The 25,729-nt window shown below is 30.8% G+C and overlaps 2 protein-coding genes across 7 annotated transcripts; both read left to right on the top strand.

Moving 5' to 3' along the window:
* The first annotated feature begins 3,583 nt into the window (after positions 1-3,583).
* LOC117238589 (poly(ADP-ribose) glycohydrolase-like) lies at positions 3,584-7,406 on the top strand. 5 transcript variants are annotated; one of them, XM_033503611.1, is made up of 11 exons: positions 3,584-3,602; positions 4,150-4,259; positions 4,386-4,546; positions 4,618-4,734; positions 4,815-4,973; positions 5,053-5,306; positions 5,457-5,557; positions 5,637-5,796; positions 5,867-6,185; positions 6,272-6,506; positions 6,588-7,406. In XM_033503611.1, the coding sequence occupies exons 2-11, from the start codon at positions 4,160-4,162 to the stop codon at positions 7,313-7,315; spliced, it is 2,334 nt and encodes a 777-aa protein (XP_033359502.1). In that variant the 5' UTR covers positions 3,584-3,602; positions 4,150-4,159; the 3' UTR covers positions 7,316-7,406. The 5 variants fall into 5 exon arrangements, with proteins under 5 accessions (XP_033359502.1, XP_033359501.1, XP_033359503.1 ...); XM_033503610.1 differs by lacking the exon at positions 3,584-3,602 and adding an exon at positions 3,647-3,763; XM_033503609.1 differs by lacking the exon at positions 3,584-3,602 and adding an exon at positions 3,673-4,061.
* Positions 7,407-7,691: 285 nt separating this feature from the next.
* Positions 7,692-23,556, top strand: LOC117238588 (WD repeat and FYVE domain-containing protein 3). 2 transcript variants are annotated; one of them, XM_033503607.1, is made up of 45 exons: positions 7,692-7,825; positions 8,936-9,172; positions 9,260-9,505; positions 9,583-9,741; positions 9,813-10,005; positions 10,102-10,288; positions 10,405-10,586; positions 10,692-11,043; positions 11,125-11,246; positions 11,344-11,627; positions 11,700-11,966; positions 12,081-12,371; positions 12,450-12,823; positions 12,907-13,196; positions 13,291-13,506; positions 13,611-14,012; positions 14,086-14,222; positions 14,295-14,478; positions 14,566-14,837; positions 14,917-15,146; positions 15,212-15,379; positions 15,455-15,663; positions 15,742-15,929; positions 16,017-16,165; positions 16,246-16,444; positions 16,513-16,873; positions 16,958-17,162; positions 17,238-17,658; positions 17,732-17,941; positions 18,011-18,199; positions 18,281-18,574; positions 18,660-18,895; positions 18,988-19,243; positions 19,316-19,527; positions 19,592-19,724; positions 19,808-19,961; positions 20,035-20,269; positions 20,357-20,580; positions 20,651-20,904; positions 20,969-21,196; positions 21,282-21,473; positions 21,552-21,967; positions 22,056-22,310; positions 22,388-22,585; positions 22,721-23,556. In XM_033503607.1, exons 2-45 carry the CDS (start codon positions 8,948-8,950, stop codon positions 22,833-22,835), a joined length of 10,314 nt encoding a protein of 3,437 aa, XP_033359498.1. In that variant the 5' UTR covers positions 7,692-7,825; positions 8,936-8,947; the 3' UTR covers positions 22,836-23,556. The 2 variants fall into 2 exon arrangements, with proteins under 2 accessions (XP_033359498.1, XP_033359499.1); XM_033503608.1 differs by lacking the exons at positions 7,692-7,825; positions 8,936-9,172 and having other exon boundaries at positions 9,274-9,343; positions 9,417-9,505.
* The last annotated feature ends 2,173 nt before the right edge of the window (positions 23,557-25,729 follow it).

Here is a 25,729-nt window from a genome sequence, read left to right as displayed (position 1 = left end):
AAACTTCCATTATCTTTTTTCCGTTAATTAATAATTTCGGATATTTTAAGAGACTTCCTTTTTTGTTGGAAAAAGAATATATATATATATATGTACGTACATTCAAATATCACAGATAATATTACACGCAATTCATTTCTGTGTCAAAAGATTGTATTAGAAACGGCGATGTAAGAGACGTTTCCGATAAAAAAAATAATAAAATGCTGTTGCTAAATCACATATATCTATGTATACATGAAAACGATATATTACTATTTTTTAGCGATTTTAACAATACATTATATGACGTTAAACTGCAGTAAAAGAGAGCAGTGAAACAAGAAATAGTAATTTTAATTTTCAAGTGTACTAATAACTAGGTTACTGGAGCAAGAAAGTTGGAGTACGATGAGAAATAAAAAGAAAGTTCTATATAAGGACACGCTAATATAGTGCTTTAAAAATATTCTTATCATAATTTTTATCTCAGAGCATCGCACAAATTTAGATGTCTAAATAATTTACTGTTTTTCTTTTTCGTATTTACTGCAACTATTTAAAAAATGTAACTGACTCAAATTTAAATGGTTACTTTCTAAAAATGTCGATTACGCGCTGTCCGAAATTTTTATATGTTCATTCAACAAATATCGAATATAAATTTATTTTAAACAATTGATAATGTATATTATACTTTATATCAAATTTTTACATCGCAGTGCCATCTGTTAACGCGTACATTGACTTAGAAAATCGAATATTACCGTGTAATCAGCATCATTGACTAATACAGTCAGAATGCTCTTTTCAATAGATGGCGCGTTCACTGTTTTATCGACGAATCGAAAGAAAGAGATACACGCAACGAGGAATAGAATTCCTAACCATGATGCATATCACGATACCACGATCATATAAAGATACTAGACCTGACATCTTACGGGACTTCGTGTTACATGTTCCAAAATATCCACCCTCCTTTTACGCAAAAATACATATGTATGTAGTACGTACATGCTAACTTTAAACAAATTCCTTTTTTGATGTGTGTTTGCTGATTCCTTCAAAACCTTGAATACTTTCGATATACTGTCTTGAAATACATTGCATGCTTTTACCGCGCCGATTTTGTATGGATTTCTGAAATCAACTTGAATTTAAATTAATTTAAACAAAATTGAAAACTCTTTTATTGGCTCTGCCTATCGGAAACCTGAAGTCTTTCCTATAAGTCTTGATACAAAAATTTAGAGATCTATTTATCCTGAACAATAATACAAACAAACTATAAATCTTTTATTCTATCTTTTCTTCTTCGCAGTACTAATTTACTAAATTCAAATATAAAATCAAAAATTCTCAATATAAATCGTGAAGAGTGCTTCATGCAATATTTACAAAAGTAATTATATACAGAATGAACTATTAAAAATAAAGAAAGTAAAAAAGAATTAGAAAACTGTCGAAAGCAAAGGTAGGGTATTTTAGCTAGGTATAAATATTAATCTACACATTCATATTTCAATATTCATAGCACTAATAATGAGACATCCAGTGCAACGATATAGGAAACTGCTCGTGTTACCTGCACAAGATAATCCAGGAACATGGTTCCACAGGTCAGTGGAAGAAAATTGAGCATGATACAGGCGCAACACTACTTCACAAAACGCAATTATTCATCAACGTAACTTTATCTAGAAAACTAATTAAAACAATCGCGATGGAACTCCGCAACACTAATTGTTAAAACAAATGTAATAAAAATTGCTATCTACCTAGGAACAAAAAGCTACTTCCAATATTATGATATTACAAATTGCAATACTGTAAAATTAATGAAAAAGCTAACTTTAGATGTTAATAAACAAGATGAAATCTAATATACATGTATTATTCTTTAAGAAATTCTATTAATTCATAGATTGCTAAAGACAGTAGTGCACAAGTAGCGAAGACAACAGAACAGTAAAAAAGCACCACGTAATTAAAATCAGGTATTTCATAAGAAGATATATTTTAATGCCACGCTTTCCAACAGTACAATCACATTCCGCGCCAAAATTTCACCTATCTCCTGATTGGCTAGAGTGGAACAACTGATTTATCATTGCCACGCGCAAAATTGACATATTGTGTGCCAAGAAATTTGTTTTGATCAACAACCTATACATGGTATGTTTATATGTTATCAACATGTTATAATTAAGTGTACATAATTAAGTGGATATAATGTTCTTCTTTTATTAAATGATATAATACAAGTAATTAAAATAATATTTTACAGTAATTTTATATTAGAAACTAAAGCACGTTTGAGCGGATGTATGAGATTTATACCTTCAGCTTCACTTACAGGAAACATACATTTTATTTCACGAGTGTAACGAGTATAATAATCTTAAGGAAAATAAAAAAAAGCAGCTGCATTTTAAAAATGCTTACTAAAAAATTTTAACTGCAATTTATTGTGAAATAAATTGTATTTAATATTTGCGTGAATTTATTTCATCTTAACAACCTCTCCCATTTTTCTACGAAAAGGCCACCACTGACACTGGGTCAATATTCCCAAACTTCAAAAATTTTTATCTGATCCTCTGTTCGGCCATCTTCGAACGATGCACGCGAACCATTATGTGTCTGCAAAATAAAATATATGTAAAGACCTTGCAGATTTGAAAAGTTGAACAGACGCGGACAGTTAAATATGACTAATACAAGTATTCGCACAAAATTCAAGTCGTGAATACTTTAAACTTCATCAATTCAAAGTTATCGGCTTTGAGATAATGACGGCTTGAGAAATCGGCTTTGAATTGATAAAACTATCATTTCATACCAAAAAATACTACCCCATTGTTATTATAATATTTAATTGTGACATCTTTATCATGACAAATCAAAAATATAATCGATAAGGTGCGTTTATCGATTATTACGTCACTCAGCCACAATATTCATTTTCAAATCTTCAACACAAGTTTGAAAACTTTTCGCATAAACTATCCAATTCTTTCTAATAAATTATATGTTGTGTAATAATAAAAAATAAATGAGAAGGTAAATGATTTTATTTCTCAAAATAAGTTATTTATAATTTGTAATTTCATAGTCAATGATTCGATGTCCTGTAAAATGCTACATCCATTTTTAACATTTTTGACAATTAAGTTGAATATAATTCCTATATTTGCCGTAGCAAATCACTGAGGGCGTAAGATATACTAATCTCTGATCTCTTTCAATGTCGGTATTTCAGAACGTGACACACGAAGTGCCATATAATTGTCAAGTCTATCCTGTATTTAGTCAATGATTTTAGTATAAGTTAGATGTTTTAATTGGTTTAACATTATATTTATTTATATCTTTTATTTGTATTAATTAGTACAAAAATATAAGAAATGTATTCTGTACATAACTATATAAAAACTTATATGTAGCTACTTGCTACATATAACAAACAACTCTACAATATAATGGAATTATATACACAATGTACGATCTACTTTGACAAATTCTCTACCAGTATATATAATTTCTAATAAAAGTAACAATTAACATTTTGTGTTTCACATAAGCGATTTTTTTGATCATTTAATTTCAGAATATTTGAGGTAAATATTTTTCCCCTATTAGATGTATTTCCCCTAAATGGATCGATTCATTCGAACGATTCATACCATAACACTTTATGTTTCATGCAATTTACGTACTTACGAAATATTATGTATTGTTTTATAAAGGTGTAAAGAACATTCAGATGTGAAGTGCAAATGTAACTTTTAATATAACATATATATATACATAGAAACATTAGTTGATATTAATATATATAATTTTCTGTTTGTGTACCGTTATGTCTAATTTTCCCGCAATACGTTTATCAACACGAAGAATTGTGGCGCCAAAGCAATATACGCGTAACTTTGGTTTTAATGATCGTACATTCTTGGAACGAAATTTTAAAGAATTACCGAACAATTTGTCAGTATTGTGATAATTTATTGCCACTTCAAGATTACTTTATTTTCGAGACGCGTTATGTAGCTTTTAAACATCGTCATTTTATTTTTGTACGTAAGAACTTTATTTCATCTCATTTCACTGTATTGTTTATTGTTATTTTCCACCATTACTATATATTATTTGTAATTCTCTCAGTTCAAGAATTATGTCGGATCCTGGATTCTCGTTTGACGAAGAAACGCTATCTCCGGATATCTTCAATGATATAGATAACGTGACAAATAACCCTGTAAATTCTGATGATTGTAAGATATTAATTGAGCACATTTAATTTTGAAGATTTGTTGTCCGGGAAAATTAAAACTACGTGTATACAATATTTTGTATATTTTTTTGAAATTGGTTATTCAATTGCATTTCATTTCATAAAGCAAGCTCAATGTCTATTGATGTTAATGGACCAGAACCTTTGGATGATGTACCTGAATGGAAAGGTGTGAGCATGGATGAGATACGTAAAGGTCTAGGTGTATATGATAGCCAGGAGTTACCACCTATTTGCCCTTCTCCATCTCATATAGTATTAATATCGGTATGGGTTAAATTGAATAAATATTTTTCATTAATGCATATAAATTTTAACTTAAAAATTATTTAAAATAGTTGCCATTACCGGCACGTGGAACGCCAAAACCATATCCTACTCATCAAGTAGAAAAATGGTGTCAAGATTATGTTAGGATGCCGCATTCAAAACGTAGTGTGTATCCAATAGATGAGGTAAGTGAGAGATGACAACAAGTAAAACCTAGTATTATTTTCTACTCTGCAATTTCTAAATGATATAATTATTATTACAGAATGGATCTCGACGTTGTCGAAACAGATGGGAAATAATACAGGAATCATTACTTCAAAGTTTTGTTTCGACTCATCAGTTAGAAAATGCAATACTTTCTTATAATCACACATATGCACAGCGTTGGGATTTTACTGCACTGCATCATTTTTTTTCTGAGGTAAAACCTTAAATTTTATATACCTTTTTCACAATGTACTCTTTATATATTCTCATTATACAATAATTTCATATTAAAGGTACTTGATGAAGATGAAACAAATAATTTCTTTGAAACTTTGATGCCAAAGATGGTTCAGCTTGCTTTGCAACTTCCTGTTTTGGTAACTAGTTCAGTGCCTCTTTTGAAACGTCACACTAATGGCACAATCAGTCTTAGCCAGTTACAAATAGCCTCTTTATTAGCTAATGCATTTTTCTGTACATTTCCAAGACGTAACTCAACTAATCCGCAATCTGAATATGGAAGATATCCATACATCAATTTCAATAGGTATTTTGTTATATGATTATAACCTTTAATAGGATTAAAGTAGATCATACTATACAAATGTAATTAACCAAACAGTAGTACTAGCAGAACTAATTATACGTAATTTAATAGTTATATACACTTAATATATTAATATATACATTTACATAGGTTGTTTTCAGCATATAAAGAGGAAAAATGGAATAAGTGTGAATCTGTAATGGAGAAGATGAAATGTATATTTCATTATTTTCGGAGAGTAACATCTAAAGGTGGATACGTTACGATTTATTTAATGAAGTATTAGTAAAGAATCAATACATTATTTATTATAATTTTTCCATAGAGCAGCCCCAGAAGGTGTGGTAACAATACAACGGCGTTATATTCCTAAATCTGATTGCCCAAAATGGGATGAACAAGTACAAAAACTATTACCCTTACATACTACAAGTAAAGGGACGATAGAAGCAGAAGGAACTGGATTTTTGCAAGTGGATTTTGCAAATAGGTACCTTATATTTTTGTAGTCAATATTAAACTAAAACGATATTTGTTATAAAAATTGAAAACTCTTCTAGATATGTAGGTGGTGGAGTTCTTGGTTTAGGATGTGTACAAGAAGAGATAAGATTTGTAATTTGTCCTGAATTGATGGTAACAATGCTTGTTACAGAAGAATTAGACGATACTGAAGCATTAATTGTCAGTGGTATTGAAAGATATAGTAAATACAAAGGTTATAGTAACAGCTTTAAATGGATGGGAGACTATGTTGATGAAACACCTAAAGATAGCAGTGGAAGACGATTAACATCTATTGTTGCGATCGATGCCCTGTATTTTACGCACTCAGAAGCGCAATTTAACATAAATAATATAATAAGAGAACTTAATAAGGTTAAAAGTCGATGTCTATATTTATGTTAGATAGTTGATTCTTAATCAATTAATTGTATAAAATTTAGCAATATTATTTTTTGTAGGCATATGTTGGATTTGTCGGTTGTGAAGGTAGTAAAAACAACCTGCCACCTATTGCAACCGGGAATTGGGGATGCGGTGCATTTCGTGGAAATCCAAAACTGAAAGTTTTACTGCAGTTAATGGCAGCAGCTGTAGCAGGTCGATCAATGGTTTACTTTACCTTTGGAGACACAAATTTACGAGATGACATTGCTGAAATCTACATGCATTTTGTAAAACATGAAACAAATATAGGTATTGGTCTACATTAGAATATTTTTTAGTTATTTGGAATGTATAGAATTACTTAAAAAATGTTATATTATATATTTTTAGCTCACATTTTTTCATTATTGGTGCAGTATCAAGAATTTGCTTCAACAAGAAATTCAGATTTCTATCGTTTTTTATATAATCGAAGTAAAATAAAACCAATTACTCAACATTTCAGTAAAAATATTCACACAAAAATTTCTACAACAAAAGAAGTTTTTAGAAAAAGTAAATGCGTTAATAACGGAGAAAAGAGATTATTTCATTTGGATGTTAAGAAGTATCCGCAAATAGAAGAAGAAAAAATACAAGATTGGTTAACAAATGTTGATGAAGATGGTATAGATAAAAAGAAAACAGAGATTTTAAAGGAAGAATATGTAGATGTTAAAAGAACTGTAGAAAAAGAACAGATTCAGGGTAAAGATAATATAAAAAAAAAAGAAGGGCAAATTCACGATAGGGATAGTACAGAGAAAAAAAAGAAATCATCTTTATGGAGACTTTTAGAGGATACGGCGCAAGCTAAAACAATTCAAGAACATCGATTATCTGGTTTGGAATTATTAGATTCAAAGCAAGAGCTTATTTCACAATATTTAGATAATGGTTGCAGTAAATCGACTAAAGATGAAAGTCGTCAGTCAATACCGATATCTACAGACTCGCATAATATACAGGAATCAACTCAAACTTTAAGTGAAATCTCTGTACCTTCACATAAACACGAATCGCCAACCAAGAAAGTTGGACAAAGAAAAATTTCAGACTTTTTCCAATCAACAAGTTAAAGATCTTTAAATATATAAATTAAGGTGATCTGTTAAACAATTACATTTTCACACATGACTTTCTAAATAGACATACATACTTTGTATATAATGTAATAACGAAAATAAATAAAAAACTAATTAATTTTGCAAGCATTGTCTTTTTATTATTACTGTATCATTTCATTAATAATTAACCTACATATGTAAACGCCTTCAGATGTAAATATATAACATCACATATCTTTTCTGCGATTAATTTTTTATTATAATTAATATAATATAAAGTAAACGACAATAATATTTTATTGTATATGAACATAAGGAGGTAACACAGATTCAAAAAGTGAATAGATCTGTGATTATTAGCAGTCACGTGATACTTATCGACGTATCGTGTCGGCTGTGGACCGAAGAAATCGTCGAATATCGTCGAAGATGGCTGCTACCACTGAAATATTAAATACTCTCACAGAAAGGACAATTTCCCAAAAGAAAATGTAGGATTTTCTGGCTTGTGACGCGTTTCAGGTAATAACTAAATAATTAGTAAAGAATACGGTGCATATTCACAGGACGGTGTCTGAATTTTATTTGTAAGAACCGTGGGCGGTTACGGAGAGTCATTGTAACTTCATTCTAACTTGACATTTTGACAGGAGATAGACGTAAATATTGGACTAAGCGTTCGATGAAAAGTAGTGTCACAGATTGAAAATATAAAAATTATTATGACACGTGCAGAAAAAATTGACTCATGTGTATAATAAACTGGATAATAGTGTTTCGTTTTGTCTTACACAACAATGTGCCATTTTCACATGTTATAAGTTCTCCGATATGTTAACGTTTCGAATAACAGCACAATAAGTGCTTAAACAAATTGTACTATCGCATATCAACGTTTACAAATTACTGATCCCTTTATTGAAAGATTCATTTATTGTTTTCGAACTATATTTGTTTTCAATTCCATTTAGTTGTGTGAGTCTTAACATCATATAATTTTTAATATTATTGCTATATCAAAGTACGATTACACCGTTTTTTATATGTAAAATTTTTTTATACAAGCACATATATTCTCCTGTAATTAGTTGGTTTTATATAATAACATTAATAACAATATAATAACAGTTTGAAAAATTATAACTACTTATTTTTATGTAAAATTTATGTAACTAATATCATAAATACTATAAAAATTAATGAATTTTAACTATGTAGTTTATAAATAGTATGCATATATAAGCATATATATATATATATATTTTATGATCTCACAATTCATTAATAATTGTTTCAAAGGAGCATTTTCTACTGCAAGTTTAATAATTTACATTGTATTTCTGTAATTTCATGAATATCTTATGTTTATTATGTAGAAGAATGCTGACTATGTAAATCCTTGTAATATTATTTATATATCCTTGCTATATGTTAAAAATACTATCAGTGTGTTAAAAATGTAGATTCCATTTTATAAAACATATATGTATAAAGGTACTAAAAAAATGTATTTAATATTCACCATAATATGAATGATGTAAGTAAAAAATATATCGGTGATATGAGTTTTTAAAAAGTTAATATTAAATTTTTATGTTCTGGTCTTCATACATGTCATTTGTGTGCTTTTAGCAAGTATTAAATATGAACATAATGCGTAAACTACGAGGGGGTACTAGTGTTGGAGGCATGGGTTCCAGCAGTACTGGTGGTTTAGATGATTGTACTGGAAGTATAAATCCTCAACATACTGCTTTGGGTCTTATGCACCTTAAAAAACTTTTTTCTGAATATACCCATCCTCCACATCTCCTCTCTGATGCTGAACGTAATGATAAATTATATAATATGTTGCCATTATTTTGCAAGGTCAGTATTCACATATTACATAAATGAAAGTTCAATAATTTTCTTTCTTTCTAGCTAAATTATTAACTTAGATTAATTGACATTTAGGTATTTGGATCTAGTCCAACAGGAGATATGAGTGAAAAATTTTGGGACATTTTGGCATTTACACAACAAGTATCTAAGTTAATGGTATTTGAAATCAGTAGTAGGGCAAGTAATCAGAGTACTGAAACTGCAAGTTGTGCCATTGTACAATTTTTAGAAATTGAGAATAGTGAAGAATCAAGCAATGGCTGGATGTTACTATCTGCATTAAACTTGCTTGCAGCAGGTGATACTTCTGTAATACAGGTATACATTTCAATTATACTTCACTATTCTAATTAATGTAAACTGCTGTATGTGTTAATAGATGTATATTTTATTAGGCAATGACTACTGCTTCTGTTCCATCAACATTGGTAAAATGTTTGTATCTATTTTTTGATTTGCCTGAAATGAGTGACGACGAGGCTGATATTACAGATACAAATAGTGAATATACTTCAAAACAACGTAGAATATTATTACAAAAAATATTTGTACAAGTACATATCTCTTATATACCCTTGATTTTTTTAATTTTTATTTAAGCAATTAAACGAATGTTAATTTACAGTTATTGGTGAGATTATGTAGCCATCCATATCCCGCAGAAGAACTTGCACGCAAAGATGATCTAACTTTATTATTCTCAGCAATAACTAGTTGGTGCCCTCACTATAATGTGATGTGGCGTAAAAGTGCGGCAGAAGTATTAATGACTTTATCTCGACATGGACTTACCCAAAATGTAGTAAGCTACATTCATAGTAAGTATAAATTTAAGTTTAATCTATCTAATCATGAACTAAATATGTTTTTCAAATTTGCTAAATAATATGAAATACTGTCGCTTTTAATTGTAGATAAAGGATGTATAGCACTATGTGTTGATAATATGCAACGTGTACCTGAGCTGGCACCATTGGAAGTGGTAGAAATGTTTGTTACAGTATTTTGTTTCTTAAAAGATTCTAGTGAGGTATCTCAAACACTTCTAGACGATTTTCGTGCTTGTCAAGGATATATCTTTTTATCAGAATTTTTGTTAAAGTAAGAATTTTCTAACTGTAATAATATTAGTTATATAAATTAATCTTATTAGTATAGTATTTAATATCATAACGATATTAATATTTACAATACCATTATTAATTTATGATCTGTAGACATGCCCCATCAAGATTAGAACAAGATAGTAGAGCAGAGGCACAAGATGCCATTCGGAATTTAGTGCTTATGTTGGCTTCTCTAACAATGTGTGGCCATACAGAATTAAAGCCAAGTCAAGCTAGTATGGGATCTTTGTTCCAAATGCTTGGTTTTACTTTACCTCAACCGAGTAATAGAGGTATAAATATTTCAATATATGATTTTAAATTTTCCTAGTATTATTTAATAAAGCATAATAAAGTAAGTATATCACCTAGAGTTAAAAATAAATTAACTTTTGCAGGAGGAAGCGTCAGAAATATTCAAGCATTCCAAGTATTACAGTCTGTATTTGTAAAGTCCAATTCACCACTCTTATGTTGTACAATCCTTGATGCAATATCTAGTGTATATCATAGTGACAATGCCAATTATTTTATACTTGAAGGGCAAAACACATTATCCCAATTTGCAGAAAAAATTCACCTAAAAAATCGAGAAATACAAGAGAAGCTTTTTCAACTACTAGAATTTATAGTATTTCAACTTAATTTTGTGCCTTGTAAGGAACTTATATCTCTGTCTATACTACTCAAAACAAATAATTCAACCAGTTGCAGTATATTATGCATGGAAACACTCCTTAATATACTCAGGTAATAAGCAGTGTTTTTTAATTATACAACTTATTCGACTATACATACTTTATATTGATTCCGGAAAACGTACCTTTTCAGACATAATAATATATTTAAAGATGTATACAGAGAAGTGGGTATGTTAGAAGTCTTTGTTACATGTCTTCATCGTTATGCAACTCTACTCAAAGATAAACAAGCTGCACAAGATCAAGGATTAGGTATTAATATTTTCATACCTTTTTTCATTTTCAAATAACATGTTTTATTTAATATGCATATATATAAATCAAATAAACAAAGACTGTTGTTTTTTAGAATATCAAATCTGCCAAGAAGATGAGCGATTGGGTGCCTTAGTAATGGAAGCCTTGACAACATTATTAGCCAGCAATGTTCAGAATGCTAATGTGTTTAGGGAATGCGGTGGGGCACGTTGTGCTCATAATCTCGTGCCCTATATGGATTGTCGATATCAAGCACTTGGTATTGTTAGAGAATTAATACTTAGTGCAGGAGGAGACGATGACATGGCTACATTACTAGGTGTTATGCATTCAGCACCTTCTAATGCCTTAGTCTTAAAAACACATATATTAAAAGTTGGTGTATTTGATATCACTATTAATCTTTAAATTTTTTAACATTACTATAAAGTATTCGATTTTTTTTAGTCTCTATTGGCTTGTTTGCGAGAATCTCATCGAACTAGGACTGTCTTTCGAAAAGTGGGAGGTTTTGTGTATGTAATGTCCGTCTTAGTGTCTTTAGAAGGCCAATTAGGCATACAAAGATCAGAGAGTACAGAACCTTGTAACGACATAATAAAAAGAACGCCACAGGAAGAAGCACAGTTACTGACTCTTTTACACGTTGTATTTCACACTATAAGTACAGCTATGAGATTTGAACCAGCAAATGCTAAATTTTTCCACCATGAAGTAAATATTTATTTATTAATATTTACAGAGTAAAAAAGAGAGAACGATTGTAAATAACATAATTATACAATAATAGGTGTTTATACAAATATTTATATAATATTTGATTTACAGATATGCCAATCAAGTTTATGTGACACTTTGCGACTTCTTGGATGTTTCTCAACACAGACGAAGCTTACTGAAATAGATATAATACCAACTACAAATTATCATAATATGTTATCAGCACTATTTACTGGAAGCGTATTAGAACCCGTGTTCTCAGATGTTATACCAAAGACATTATCATATGCATGCTTATTACTACGACTTCTGTATGATGTAGCACTTGACTCTTTCGATAAGCCAAATTTGGCAGGTCTAGGAATGAGATCGCCAAATCATAAACAAAATAGCGTTGAGGTGGTTCTTAAATTTGATTTATAGTACATAATAATGAATGTTATTAAATTACTAAACTAAATATTATATTATTTTTAGCAACAAAGATCTTTCGATTCACCGGGAAGCGGAAAGAAAAGTGGTATAAATTCTTTAAATCTGAGTCCACCTACTCCTGAACCAATTGTAGTTCATCCTGGCATAGTTGTTGGAATGTTATATTTACTTCCATCAATCTCAGAACCATCCAATCCACAAATGGCTTTAGCTTTACAATTATATGTCGCAGAAATTATTAAAAGTTTAGTGCGATCCGAAAGAAACCAACAAATAATGTGTGATGCTGGAATGGCGGGTGAATTGTTATCTATAGGTAGAATAGCTTTGCAAGATGAAACACATCCTTTACATCAACCATTACAATATATTATAGAAAGACTCGCAGCGCAATCCTTAGAACCACGTGATTTAAGGTAAGATGCAAAAGAAAGTTTAGAGAAATACTAATCAAAAGTAATATTTGTATATGCACCATATAAAATTTTTGTAATTAAAGGGAATTTTTGCGTTTGGGTGATCCATTATGCTGTATTTCACTCGATGATATTGAACTAAATAAACCTCGAGGCGGACCCGTGCCATTGACGCGTATTAAAACTTTAGTATCCATGACAACACCAAAGGATTTTCGAGCACACGGTTCTTGTACTTTACCGCCTTTCGTAGAACTGGATATGAGTGCTGAAGGATTTGCATGTCTATATTTACCTAGTGTTGCACCACAAAGTACAACTCCACCTACAGTGGTAGCTGCTGATAGTAGCGTACTTGGTGGGATTGGTTCTGGTAAGTCTTAAATATCTTTAAGATGTAAGTATTAAAGAATACATATTCTTCATTTATAAAAGATTTGCGTTTGCATCCAATGTTAATTTTTTAGGTGATAGGTTATTTCCTCCACAAACTGGTCTGACCTATAGCACATGGATATGTGTTGACAAATTTAGTGATCCTAGAACTGACCCTCACTGTGTGCGACTGCTAACATTAGTTCGTATTCCACAATCAACAAGGGATTTGATTTGTTTAACTGCAGTGCTTAGTGCAAGAGACAAAGCTATTATCGTATCTACACAAGAAACACCGTTACCGCAAAGTAAGTTTTATTAATCTTTTATTTCTCTTTAAGTCCTTATTCTTACTTACTCCTAATCTTTTCTACAACATAAACCTTATCTACAAATTAAATAAAAATTTCAGATGTAAGTGAATGGGAGCCAGAAGGAACTGGTGAATGTGGTGCAAGAGTCTGGTGTCCAGACTTGCTTCATGAAGGTCAATGGCATCATATAGCTATTGTACTAAATCGTGCTGTTTTAAAAAATTCAAGTTTCTCGTTATACTTGGATGGTCAACATATTCATAGTCAAAAGCTTCATTATATTACACAAGTTCCTGGAGGAGGAGCAGCAAATTTGACAGTAGCATCTCCAGTATATGGGTATATAGGTACACCACCTTGTTGGCGACGGTATTCTAGACTAACATGGAAACAAGGACCATGTCACTTAATAGAAGAAGTATTTAATTCTCAAAACATAACAACATTATTTAAATTAGGCCCACATTATATGGGAAGTTTGCAAGCTCCACAACTGTCAGGTATTAATATAAATTTTATACAAGTCCATACATTTATTTTTATTTAATTAAAAAAACTTAATTTTTTATACAGGACAAGAGCCTTTAATGCCTCTTGTTGCAGAAGAAAAAGTTGTATTTGGATTAAATGCTAAAGCAATGTCCCAATTAACATTAGCTAAAATTAGGAAAGTTTATAGTCGGACTGATAACAAATCAATTGCTAAACAGGTATATACAGCCATTTCCATTTATAAACATATCTTCTGTATATATTAATTAAATATTGTTATTATTTGACAGCTTGGTATGTCATCGCACGAAAATGCCACTCCTATTAGAGTTCTTCATAATTCAGCAGGACATCTAAGTGGACCAGCACGAGCACTTGGTGGTGTAGTCGTTGGATATCTCGGTGTTCGAGTCTTTAGCCCTCGACCTGTAGCTACAATGATTGATAATGTAGGAGGATGTTCAGTGTTGTTAGGTAAAACTTTTTACCAATCTGTATTTTAAAATATATTTAAGTATTTATTTAAACAAAAATTTAAAAGATAATCATTCGTTTTAACAGGTTTAATAGCTATGGCCCAAGATGTAGAATCCTTATACGCTGCTGTTAAAGCTTTAGTGTGTGTTGTGAGATCCAACCAAGTTGCCCAACAAGAAATGGATCGCAGAAGGGGATATCAAACATTAGCAATGTTACTAAGAAGAAAATGTCCTCTTTTAAATAGTCATATTTTACATCTTACATTCAGTCTTGTTGGTACAGTAGACAGTGGTAGAGAAACTAGTGCAATACCTAATGTTATGGCATTTCAAGATCTTCTATGCGATTTGCAAGTACGATTTCTTTTTATTGTTGATAGATAATTTATCCTCAGAACAAACATTATGAAGATATGAAACATTATACTTTTAGATTTGGCATGAAGCACCTGGTGAACTTTTAAGATCACTTCTAGAACATTTATATGAATTAATAGCAGAATCAAGTGAGAAAAGAACAAATTTACGTTTAATGAGAGATTTGCAATTAGTACACAAATTGCTACATATTTTAAGTGATGTAAAACAAAGTAGTACGAGACAGATTTTGCTTGCATTACTAAGTATTCTATTAAGTCAACCAAGACAAGCTGATTTACTTTGGTAATTTAACATACTCTAAAAAATATAATTATATTGTATGTGTATATCAATAATATCTTTTATAGGTTTGGGCAATTTATTGTTGCTACATTACCTCAAAGTTCGGAAAAGCATTTAATTCTTCGAGAAAGCGAAGGAAATAAAGAAGGAGAAGGGGAACACATACTCTTACGAAATCGTTGTTTGCAGCTTTTACACTCTCTGTTATTTAATGGCCCCAAAGTGAATGTAAAGTAAGTGAAATGAAGAAAGTAGATATGTAAACAAACTCACTATAGTTTCTGTATTAACTTAATAATGTGTTGTAGTATGTGTGAGGAATTAGCTAAAGTATTAGGTTTAGATTGGATATTACTATTTCTTCAATCTGGCCTTCATAGTACCACCGTAATATGGGGGTTACGAATTTTAGTAGCCATTTGTTCTGTACAATCAATATTACAAAAATTTAAAGAAGGAACTAGTAATGGTGGTTGGTTACGCCATACAGACCATAATAAAATGGTATTAGCACTTGGTATGTGTAAAAAAGTTATTAAGCTTTAAATAGTTGTATTTCATACTTTTATATTATATCTTATTTCTATATTTCTAGGTTGTCATCAGCAAATAACTGGTGGTGAAACTAAACCATCTGGCCTTCATGTACCAGGATTTCAACATTTAGGATGGTTATTACCGCAGCATGTAGATCTTGTCCCAGAATTGTATTTTCTTTTTATTGCTCTCATGATGGGACAACCCGTAAAATTATTGCCTACTGATTCCAAAGTTATTTTAAAAGTTCAGTAACATTTGCAAACTATTTTATGTCTTACAGTATTTAAATCAAGCGTAAATATAACAAATATTTATGTTTTATGATAACAGCTGGATTTGGACAATGTATGGAACTTCTTGTTTGGTGTCCCCGCAAATCATACACTATCCTCTTTTGCTAGTAGAATCAATCTTTGTCCTGAGGCTGTGGTAACTTTATTAGCAATGGTACGAACAATGTTGAATAATTATTCAATCAAGTAAGTTTATAATTGAAATTTATCTCTTTTTCAATTAATTACTTTATAATATATTAACATGTATAATTTTTATTTAATAGCCCTGAATCTTTGCCTGATTGGTTAAGCGATTATCCAGTGACAATAATACAGTTCCTTTTTTTCCTTTACCATAATTTCACTGATTTTATGCAAGTATTTATGTCTGCGGAAGTATTGGGTGCATTAGCTGGTACTTTGTTTCCAAAACCTGCAAGCTCTAGTCAAGATAGTAGTGGGGCTAGTACTCCAGCAGATGAGGTGAAATTTAAAGATTAATGATAATCTTTTTAATAAGAAAGAAAATTTACAATAAAATTTTATTTTAGCAAGAACCAGTGTTAGTAAGATCTCCATCAAAGGATGTTGGCTTAACAAATCATCCAGCAAAGAAATTTGTTATGGATTTCATGCGAGTTATTGTAGTAGATTCCCTTTCTCTGCCTGTTAGTGCAAAATCTCCACCAGCAATTGATTTAGTTTTAGAAGCATGGCCAGAACATGCATCTACAGGGCAACAGACACGTTATCAAACAGAAATTCTATCTATTTTAATGGAGCATCTGTTAGCTGCAGACGTTCTAATTGGAGAACAAGCAGCATTACCTGTCGTTCCTGGTGGATCAGTTAATAATATAACAAGTAATGTGTGTTACGTTGCAGCCAGAATAGTTGACAAATTGTGGCAAGGTAAATTTCCAAATTTTCACTTTTTATAGCCAATTGCATAATCGAATATTTATCATTTCGAATCGATTATTTGATAATATACAGGTGCTTTGACGAAAGACCCACATGAAGTGTTTGATTTTATTGTAAAATTAATTGGACAAGCAAAAAGACGACCAGGTGTCGTTAGTATGGAAGGACTTCATCACTGTTTAAACAGAACAATTTTATTTTTATTGTCACGAGCAACGGATTCTATAGCCGATCAAATGGCTGTGTTAGAAGCCTTGCATAAACTTACCACCCACAGGTGAGGTTAATGTTTTTTGAAATAAAATTTTTTGCAAATTGTAAATGAAATCTAATTTAAATATATTTTTTATAGATTGTTAGTTTTCGGCGCTGGTAATCATGAATTAGAATTTATTGGTTGTTTGACTTATTGTTTATTGCAACTGACAGCTGATATAAAGATTATGCTTGATACGAATACGAAAACAACATGGCACGTTAATCCACAAGTTGAAGCCAGTGATGATAGATTAACATCTCATCAAGGTCATAATCTGATGGCTGTTGCAGCTACAAGAGTTTGGGAAGAGTTATATGTATGTAAAAAGCCTGCTATAGAAGAAGTTTTTAAAATTACTCTTCCAGCACCTATAGGTAACGAACGTGCTCCCGAATTATCGGTAGTGAGAGATCAAGTACATGAAGCTGCAACTAAGCTTTGGTTGAATTATGTTGTTATGGAAAGAAAAGCTTCTTATAGAGTTCCTTGGGAACTTCATAATCAAATACAATCGGTAAATATTCGTTTACAGATCCTAGTAATAATTTATATAAAATAGAATGTATAGAAAATCATATTGTGTTTAGAAAATCCAAAAAGTAACAGGAGGTTTAACAAGACTAGCAAGTAGAACAAAAGTTCGGAAAGAAGAATCTGTACGCGTAAGATTGAGATTACATCAGAACACTGTTGCACAATGGACAGAGCAACATATTGCATTAGTTCGCGAACTTGCTGCAGCGAAACGTTTGCAATATATACAAACTAATCAACATACCCAGCGATATGTATATCAAGTAAGGAGATCATTAAAAAAGAAGAAAAAGAAATGTCAATAATTGTATTAATAATTTTGCATTATACAGGAGTGGTTACAAACCGAGACTGAATTAACAAGAGAACGCGGTCTATGGGGACCGCCAACTCCTACTAGGCTTGACAAGTGGATGTTAGATATGACCGAGGGCCCATGCAGAATGAGAAAGAAGATGATGAAAAATGAACTTTTTTATATACATTATCCTTATCGACCTGAATTAGAGCATCCTGATAATGTAAGCTAGCTCCACTATTAAAAGAAGAAGAGGAATATTAATTAATGATAAAAAATAATTTACTTATTTTGATTTTTATAGAAACAATTGAAGTACAAAGTTGCGACAAGCACTGATAGTAAAGAATACTATTTAAAGCAACTTGGTAATTCATCTGGTATGTTTGAACGTGAACGCGATCCTGTTATTGATGATACACCGTTAAATGTTAACGACGCCTCTACGGAAAGTGAACCTCCTATGGTACCATGTACATTAGAACGTCATGCTAGTGAACCTGATGAAGCACCAGAGGATAATGAACAAGAAGAAGAAAATAATCAGACTGTTCCAGACAATCAAACTTTGATACGACTATTAGAGGAACATGAAAAAGTTTGTCTTTTTCCTTTTGCTACAAATATAAATAAATAAATAATAATCAATATATGCAGTATTTATGCGCTTTTTATATTTTCAGATAAGTCACATGTTCAGGTGTGCTAGGATTCAAGGTTTAGATACAACTGAAGGTTTGTTGTTGTTTGGAAAAGAACATTTTTATGTAGTTGATGGATTCACACTGTTAAAGTCTAGAGAAATAAGAGATATCGAAAGTTTACCCGAAGCTTATGAGCCAATTTTGCCATCGCCGGGATCTCCGAGAAGATCCAGAGCTATGAGGCAATGTTCAAAATTTAATTATGAGGATATCAGGTAATAAATTTGTATACAACGTGAAACTAGATTATTGTATCTAATTTTGACACGTCAACAACAGTGACCCCGTTTTGCATGTTTTCCTGTAGGGAAGTACATAAAAGAAGGTATTTGTTGCAACCAATGGCATTAGAAGTATTTAGCGGAGATGGTAGAAATTATTTATTAGCATTTCCTCGTAAAGTAAGAAACAAAGTTTACCAAAGATTTATGACATTTGCAACAGCGATTGCTGACAGCGCGCAACAATCAGTTGCTGGTCAAAAGAGAACAGCAAATGTAGAACAAGCTACAGGTTTACTTTCGAATCTAATAGGTGAAACTTCTGTTACGCAACGATGGGTGGTTAGTATTTTAAGTGGTATTAAATTTATATTGTTCATATTATAGTTCTTTATGGAAATATTTATTTTATAGAGAGGCGAAATATCCAACTTCCAGTATTTGATGCATCTTAATACTTTAGCTGGTCGTAGCTATAACGATTTAATGCAATATCCGATATTTCCCTGGATCTTGGCCGATTATGATAGTGAAGAATTGGATCTCACTGATCCTGCAACATTTAGAGATTTTAGTAAACCTATGGGTGCACAGAGCCCAGAACGGTTATTACAGTTTAAAAAGAGGTAATGTAACTAAATGAATTAATATAAGAAAAATAATTTAACTGTTAATTCACATTTAAATCAGATATAAAGAATGGGATGATCCACATGGAGAAACACCTCCTTATCATTATGGGACTCATTATTCCTCTGCAATGATAGTTTGTTCGTATCTAGTGAGGATGGAACCATTTACACAACATTTTCTTCGATTACAGGTCTATACTAATTAAAATAAAAAGGTCTAATTTATAGCACGAAATTAATTACTACTGTAATACATAAATTATGAAATTTCTAGGGTGGACATTTCGATTTGGCCGATAGAATGTTTAATAGTATAAAGGAAGCATGGCTTTCAGCATCTAAACATAATATGGCTGATGTAAAAGAACTTATACCAGAATTTTTTTATCTTCCAGAATTTCTAGTTAATTCAAATCATTTTGATTTAGGTAAGTATTACAAGCCAGACATGAACATGTTATTAATAGAACTGTAAACATTAGCACCATATATTATTTGTAGGTTCTAAACAGAGTGGTGTACAATTGGGAGATATTGTATTACCACCATGGGCAAAACAGGATCCTCGAGAATTTATACGCGTGCATAGACTCGCTTTAGAATGTGATTATGTATCACAACATCTTCATCAATGGATCGACTTAATATTTGGTTGTAAACAAAACGGCCCTGCTGCGGTTGAAGCTGTTAATGTATTTCATCATTTATTCTATGAAGGCAATGTTGATATTTACAAGTAAGATTTTGTAGTACTTGTTTTGCAGTACTTTTCCCAATTATATTTTATGGTTTGACTTTTATAATTCCTATTGTATTCTTCTAGTATTGATGATCCTTTAAAGAAGAATGCCACTATTGGATTTATTAATAATTTTGGTCAAATACCAAAACAGTTGTTTAAAAAACCGCATCCAGCTAAAAAAATGACCCAAAGAACTAGTGTTATTGATCCAGGACCTATTACTCCTGGCTTAAGCATTACTACATCTGACAAGTTATTCTTTCATAATCTTGATAATTTAAAGCCGTCACTTCAACCTATCAAAGGTTTATATAATTATATAAAGATCTAGTTATTGAATCATTGTGAATCATAATTAGTAATTTACGTTTTTAGAATTAAAAGGTCCAGTTGGACAAATACTTCATGTTGATAAAGCAGTGTTAGCTGTGGAACAAAATAAGACGCTTATTCCTCCAACATATAACAAGTATGTAGCATGGGGTTTTGCAGATCATTCTCTCAGAATAGGGAACTATGACAGTGACAAAGCAATATTCGTTTGTGAAGCTATGATACAAAGTGGTGGTGAAATAGTTGCTTGCGTTTGTCCGTCTTCCAAATTAATAGTAACTGCTGGCACAAGTTCTGTAAGTTATTGCTTGAATTTAGTTTTTGTTTCAGCAATTCTTTGAAACAGAACTGTTTTAATAGGTTGTGACAGTTTGGGAATATACTAAAAGGCAACTTTCTATTAAACAATGTTTGTATGGTCACACGGATGCTGTTACATGCTTATCGTCTAGTCCAGCATATAATGTAATTGTATCAGGATCTCGAGATGGTACTGCAATTATATGGGATTTGTCTCGTTGCTTATTTGTTCGTCAACTTCGCGGACATGCAGGACCGGTAGCAGCGGTAGCTATAAACGAACTGACAGTACGTTTAATATATTCTATAAAGTATAATTAACAAGAGCAAAATATAGATTTATATCACATAGGCGCAACATGATTTTTTATAGGGCGACATAGCTACTTGTGCAGCTACTTGGTTACATGTGTGGAGCATTAATGGCGAAGAACTTGCTAGTGTTAATACATGTGTTGGTCGCGCTGACAGAATGCAGCAAATTTTATGCGTTGCTTTCAGTCAAACTCACGAATGGGATTCACAGAATGTTATTATGACTGGATCGACTGATGGCGTAGCACGCGTAAAAATAACGCCATTTATTAAAATATTTAAATTCTATAGTATTGTACATAAATAAAAAAATATCATATTTTTGTAGATGTGGTCGATGGATTATGTACAAGTGCCTGCAGAAGAAGAGAAGCTAGAGGAAATTACTGCTACCAAAGAAAAACATATGAAGTCAAATAAAAATGAAAGTCAAAATGAAAATACGAAAAAACGAGTGCATGAATTAGTTAAACAGATGAGCATTTCTGCCGAAGGATCAAGTTTGCTCGCAAAAAGTGGTTCAGAAAGTAGTCTTTCAGAAGCCGAAAATGCTAAAGAAGCATCAAGATTGCATGAAGAGAAAGAAGAATGCTCGGATAACGAATCAAGTAATGGTTCCAGTAATAAACCATCGCCGCAGAATAATACTCCTACTATTGTGCTTCGTAGAAAGAGTCGTGGAAATCCAATGTTTCGTAAAAGTGAAGGTGGTGGACGTGCAGATAGCGAGGGTACTCAAACAAGGTACTTAAATACAGCTTCTGTTCTTTAGAACAAATATTTTCATTTATTCGGTTTTTACTATAATACTATCGATCAAATTAATTCATAGCGAGTCATCTAATAATCCTGGAGATTCTGAAGGAGCTCTACGAGCTAGTAAAAGTGATACTAGTTTAACAGATAGTTTCGTCATGGTTACTGAAGCTGATACAAAACCTAAAAAAATTAATCCACAAAATATCTTAAGGGACGGTTTTAAATGGCAACGGCAATTAGTATTTAGAAGTAAATTAACGATGCATACTGCATATGATCGCAAGGATAATGCGGAACCAGCATCTATAACGGCCCTCGCAGTATCAAGGTAAAATATTTATAACTTATTTTTTATTTGAAAAATATATAAAATATTAAAAAATTAAGTATTTAATTAAATCACAGAGACCATAGGACAGTGTACGTTGGAGATACAAGGGGAAGAGTCTTTTCATGGAGCGTATGTGAACAACCGGGACGTACGGTGGCCGATCATTGGCTTAAGGATGAAGGAGCAGATTCATGCGTTGGTTGTGGAGTTAGATTTAATCTTTATGAAAGGAGACATCATTGTCGTAATTGTGGACAAGTATTTTGTTCAAAGTAAGTTACTATGATACTATAAATTATTTAAGTAAATTACAAATTTACAACCTGCATTCTTTTTCTATATTTACTGTACTTTACTATACTTATTGACATAAGTATTTTGTTAATATTTTTATACTTTATATACAGATGCAGCCGATTCGAGTCGAAAATATCGAGACTCGGGATTTTAAAGCCCGTTAGAGTTTGTCAAGGTTGTTATTCGTCATTACGATCTCAGCATTCTGCTGAAAGCAGCATTTAAATATAGTAATGTATTGTATGGTTTCGTATAAATTATTGGTTTCAGAATGGGTACAGCGAGAATGTATGTACATAGCAACGTACCCTTTTATGTTTTTATTCGAATTTTTTTACAAGAGAAACGAGGCGCGCATTTCCTTACTTTTTCATATTTTGTACGATACATTGTTTTAAAAGATTATTTTACCAGAGAGACAGAAAAATTGATCGCTGCATTTTTCGTATAATCAATTTTGGTTTCAACAATCTTTCATGTTGCGAATTGAGATCATTTCATTTCTCTTTTTCTCCATGAAATAAACTTAATATTACAATACACTCCTGTCGATTTTATAATATTGCTTGTATATTTTTACTATTTTAATGAATTAAGCTATTTCCTAATAGTGATCGGCCTGTTTCACATTATCGACAGGTTTGTACTGGAAAAATTTTAAAAAACATTGTTTGAAAACTGACATGACATTTAAATCTCTAATATGTAAAGCACATATTATAAAACACGAACATATTTTTCGTTTTTAATGTTCGACTCTTAATCATTTCTAATATTTTTCTACATCATGTGTATTTGTATTTTATATGCCGAAGAACAATGTGTACAGTTACATTCTGTATTGTATATTTGATTTATATGTTGCACTTACTTCTTAACAGCAAAAGGAGACTTTATATACAGACATATATACGAAATCATGTATAGCAGCACTTGTTTAATATGCGTAGTCTGTGATTTTTTTCTTTCCTATTTTAATTTAATGAAGCTATAATTAATAAATTTCTTGAGTAATTATTACTAATAATAATAAGAATAATAATATATAAAATATATATTATGCTATTTATGCGATTCATTTCTCTGTCATAACGCTTATATCGTTTCTCATATTTAAATGTATTAAATAATTATTGTTAATATTTATTTTAAATTATGATAAAAATTAATACCAGATGTCAATACTGTTAATGGAAAAATATTAGATTTAATATTATTAAATTAACCAAAAAAATATATTTATACCGCCTATTTGTACTGTTCTTGTTTACATTATGTTTTACGTATAATTATTGCTTAATAAAATGCTTTTATTTTCTTTTTTATAATACCATCATGTACATAATGCAGTAATAATACGCGGTGTAATTTATTCTAAAAATTATCAGTGGTATATAATTTATTACTGTATCATGATAGGCAAGTCTTTTATTTTTCCATTCTATAGAACTGAAAATACTAATAATCTCAAAATTCAAGAATATATGTATTACAAGAAAAAAAAGGAAAAATACGCAATTGCAGTGCACCCTTTGTGATCGCTGCCTCTATCGATATAAAACTCGTAAATTTATAATAGACAATACCTTAATTACGTTAAAGTGTTATTAACTGTAAGATGGTTATGAAACCATAGACTCTAAAACCAGCAGTAATATTGTAAGCAATGTCATAAATGTGGAATACGCTCGTTTGTTCACAAATTGATCATGAATGCATCTGTAAAATTAATAGTAAAGAGGGAGATAAATTAAAAACATGTTCTTGGGTAAGTGTTTTGTAGAGTTTTAAAAATGATGAAGTATTGCAAATGCAACATATTCTTGGGAAAATTAAGTTTGTCTAACAGTTAAGAAGAATCAATGAATACCGACGAAACATATAAAGATTTGTATAAATACAATGATCGCGGTATTAGGAAAAGAAATTGTCTCCCTATATGGATAACGAATTCTACCATTTGTATTCTATCGATACACTTCCATTTTTCTAAAGGCACAAATTTTATAAAGAACAAGAATAAGAAATAGTGTGGCAATTAAAAACTGAGAATGAGATAAACGCAGCTTAAATATCGCGAAATATTGTTTCAAGGTGGTACTAGTAAAGTACTATTGTTACTAGTCAAATGCAATGTGAGCACAATGTTAATGAGTATTCTTTCAAAAAGAATGCTTTTGATATAAAGGTTAAAAGTAGATAATGCTGGGAATGGTGTGAATGAATTCCAATATTTGAATCTCTTAACTATGCGCCGCATAAAAAGAGTTATTACGTATCTTACAGAAATAATATCTGTGTGTCATTATTACATGCCAGTTCTAATAAAACATTGCCAACTATCTTTACTTTTGTACTCCTACTTATATATACAAAAAACAAAACTTATACTTAGTTTTACAATGGAATTGGAATGCTTACAATTAATTCTAATTAACAGTTGTAGATATTAATTTTGAAATTTTTTACTGTTATTTATCTTTAAAATAACTACAAGTGATATCCAGTGAACTAAAATTAAGAGCAGGATGAATCTTATTATTGAAAAATGTATTATTTTATCAAGAGGATTACAATCTATATAATTATGTACAATTGAAATAAGTGATTACTTCATCATGTAGAAAAATAAGTATAATTTCTAGTCACACATATATTGGGTGCCTCTTAAGTTTGCTTCGGTTATACGAAATTTTATTTTATATTTGGAGCAGTATTATATTTAATCATATTTGTTGGTGTTTGTGTATTTTATTACAAGATATCAGAACTACGTTCTATTTCGAAATGTACTCGAATTTATGCTGTTTATACTCTACATCATATCTAAAAAAGAGAAGTTAAGCATTATACTTATATGTAATCACATATTAGAGTATCGAAACATATTATCGGTTAAATTTGATTATCGCTATGTAATACGAAAATAAAATTAATTTCATAACTTTCGGCAATATTGCTTTTTTCTTATGTATGTACAATGATTTTATCTTACAATACAATTATACAATACAATTTGCTCTTATAATTTCATTTTTATGCTAATTTAATAAAAGAAACATTATTTAATATACACATAATGATCATGTAACTTCTCAAGAGACTGTAAAAAAATACCA

Source organism: Bombus vosnesenskii, unplaced genomic scaffold (genome assembly GCF_011952255.1).
Source record: "Bombus vosnesenskii isolate JDL3184/JDL3185 unplaced genomic scaffold, Bvos_JDL3184-5_v1.1 scf7180000013542, whole genome shotgun sequence".
In the NCBI taxonomy this organism is placed as follows: domain Eukaryota; kingdom Metazoa; phylum Arthropoda; class Insecta; order Hymenoptera; family Apidae; genus Bombus; species Bombus vosnesenskii.
Note: the sequence above shows the minus strand (reverse complement) of the source record. Positions and strands in the feature narration are given on the sequence as shown.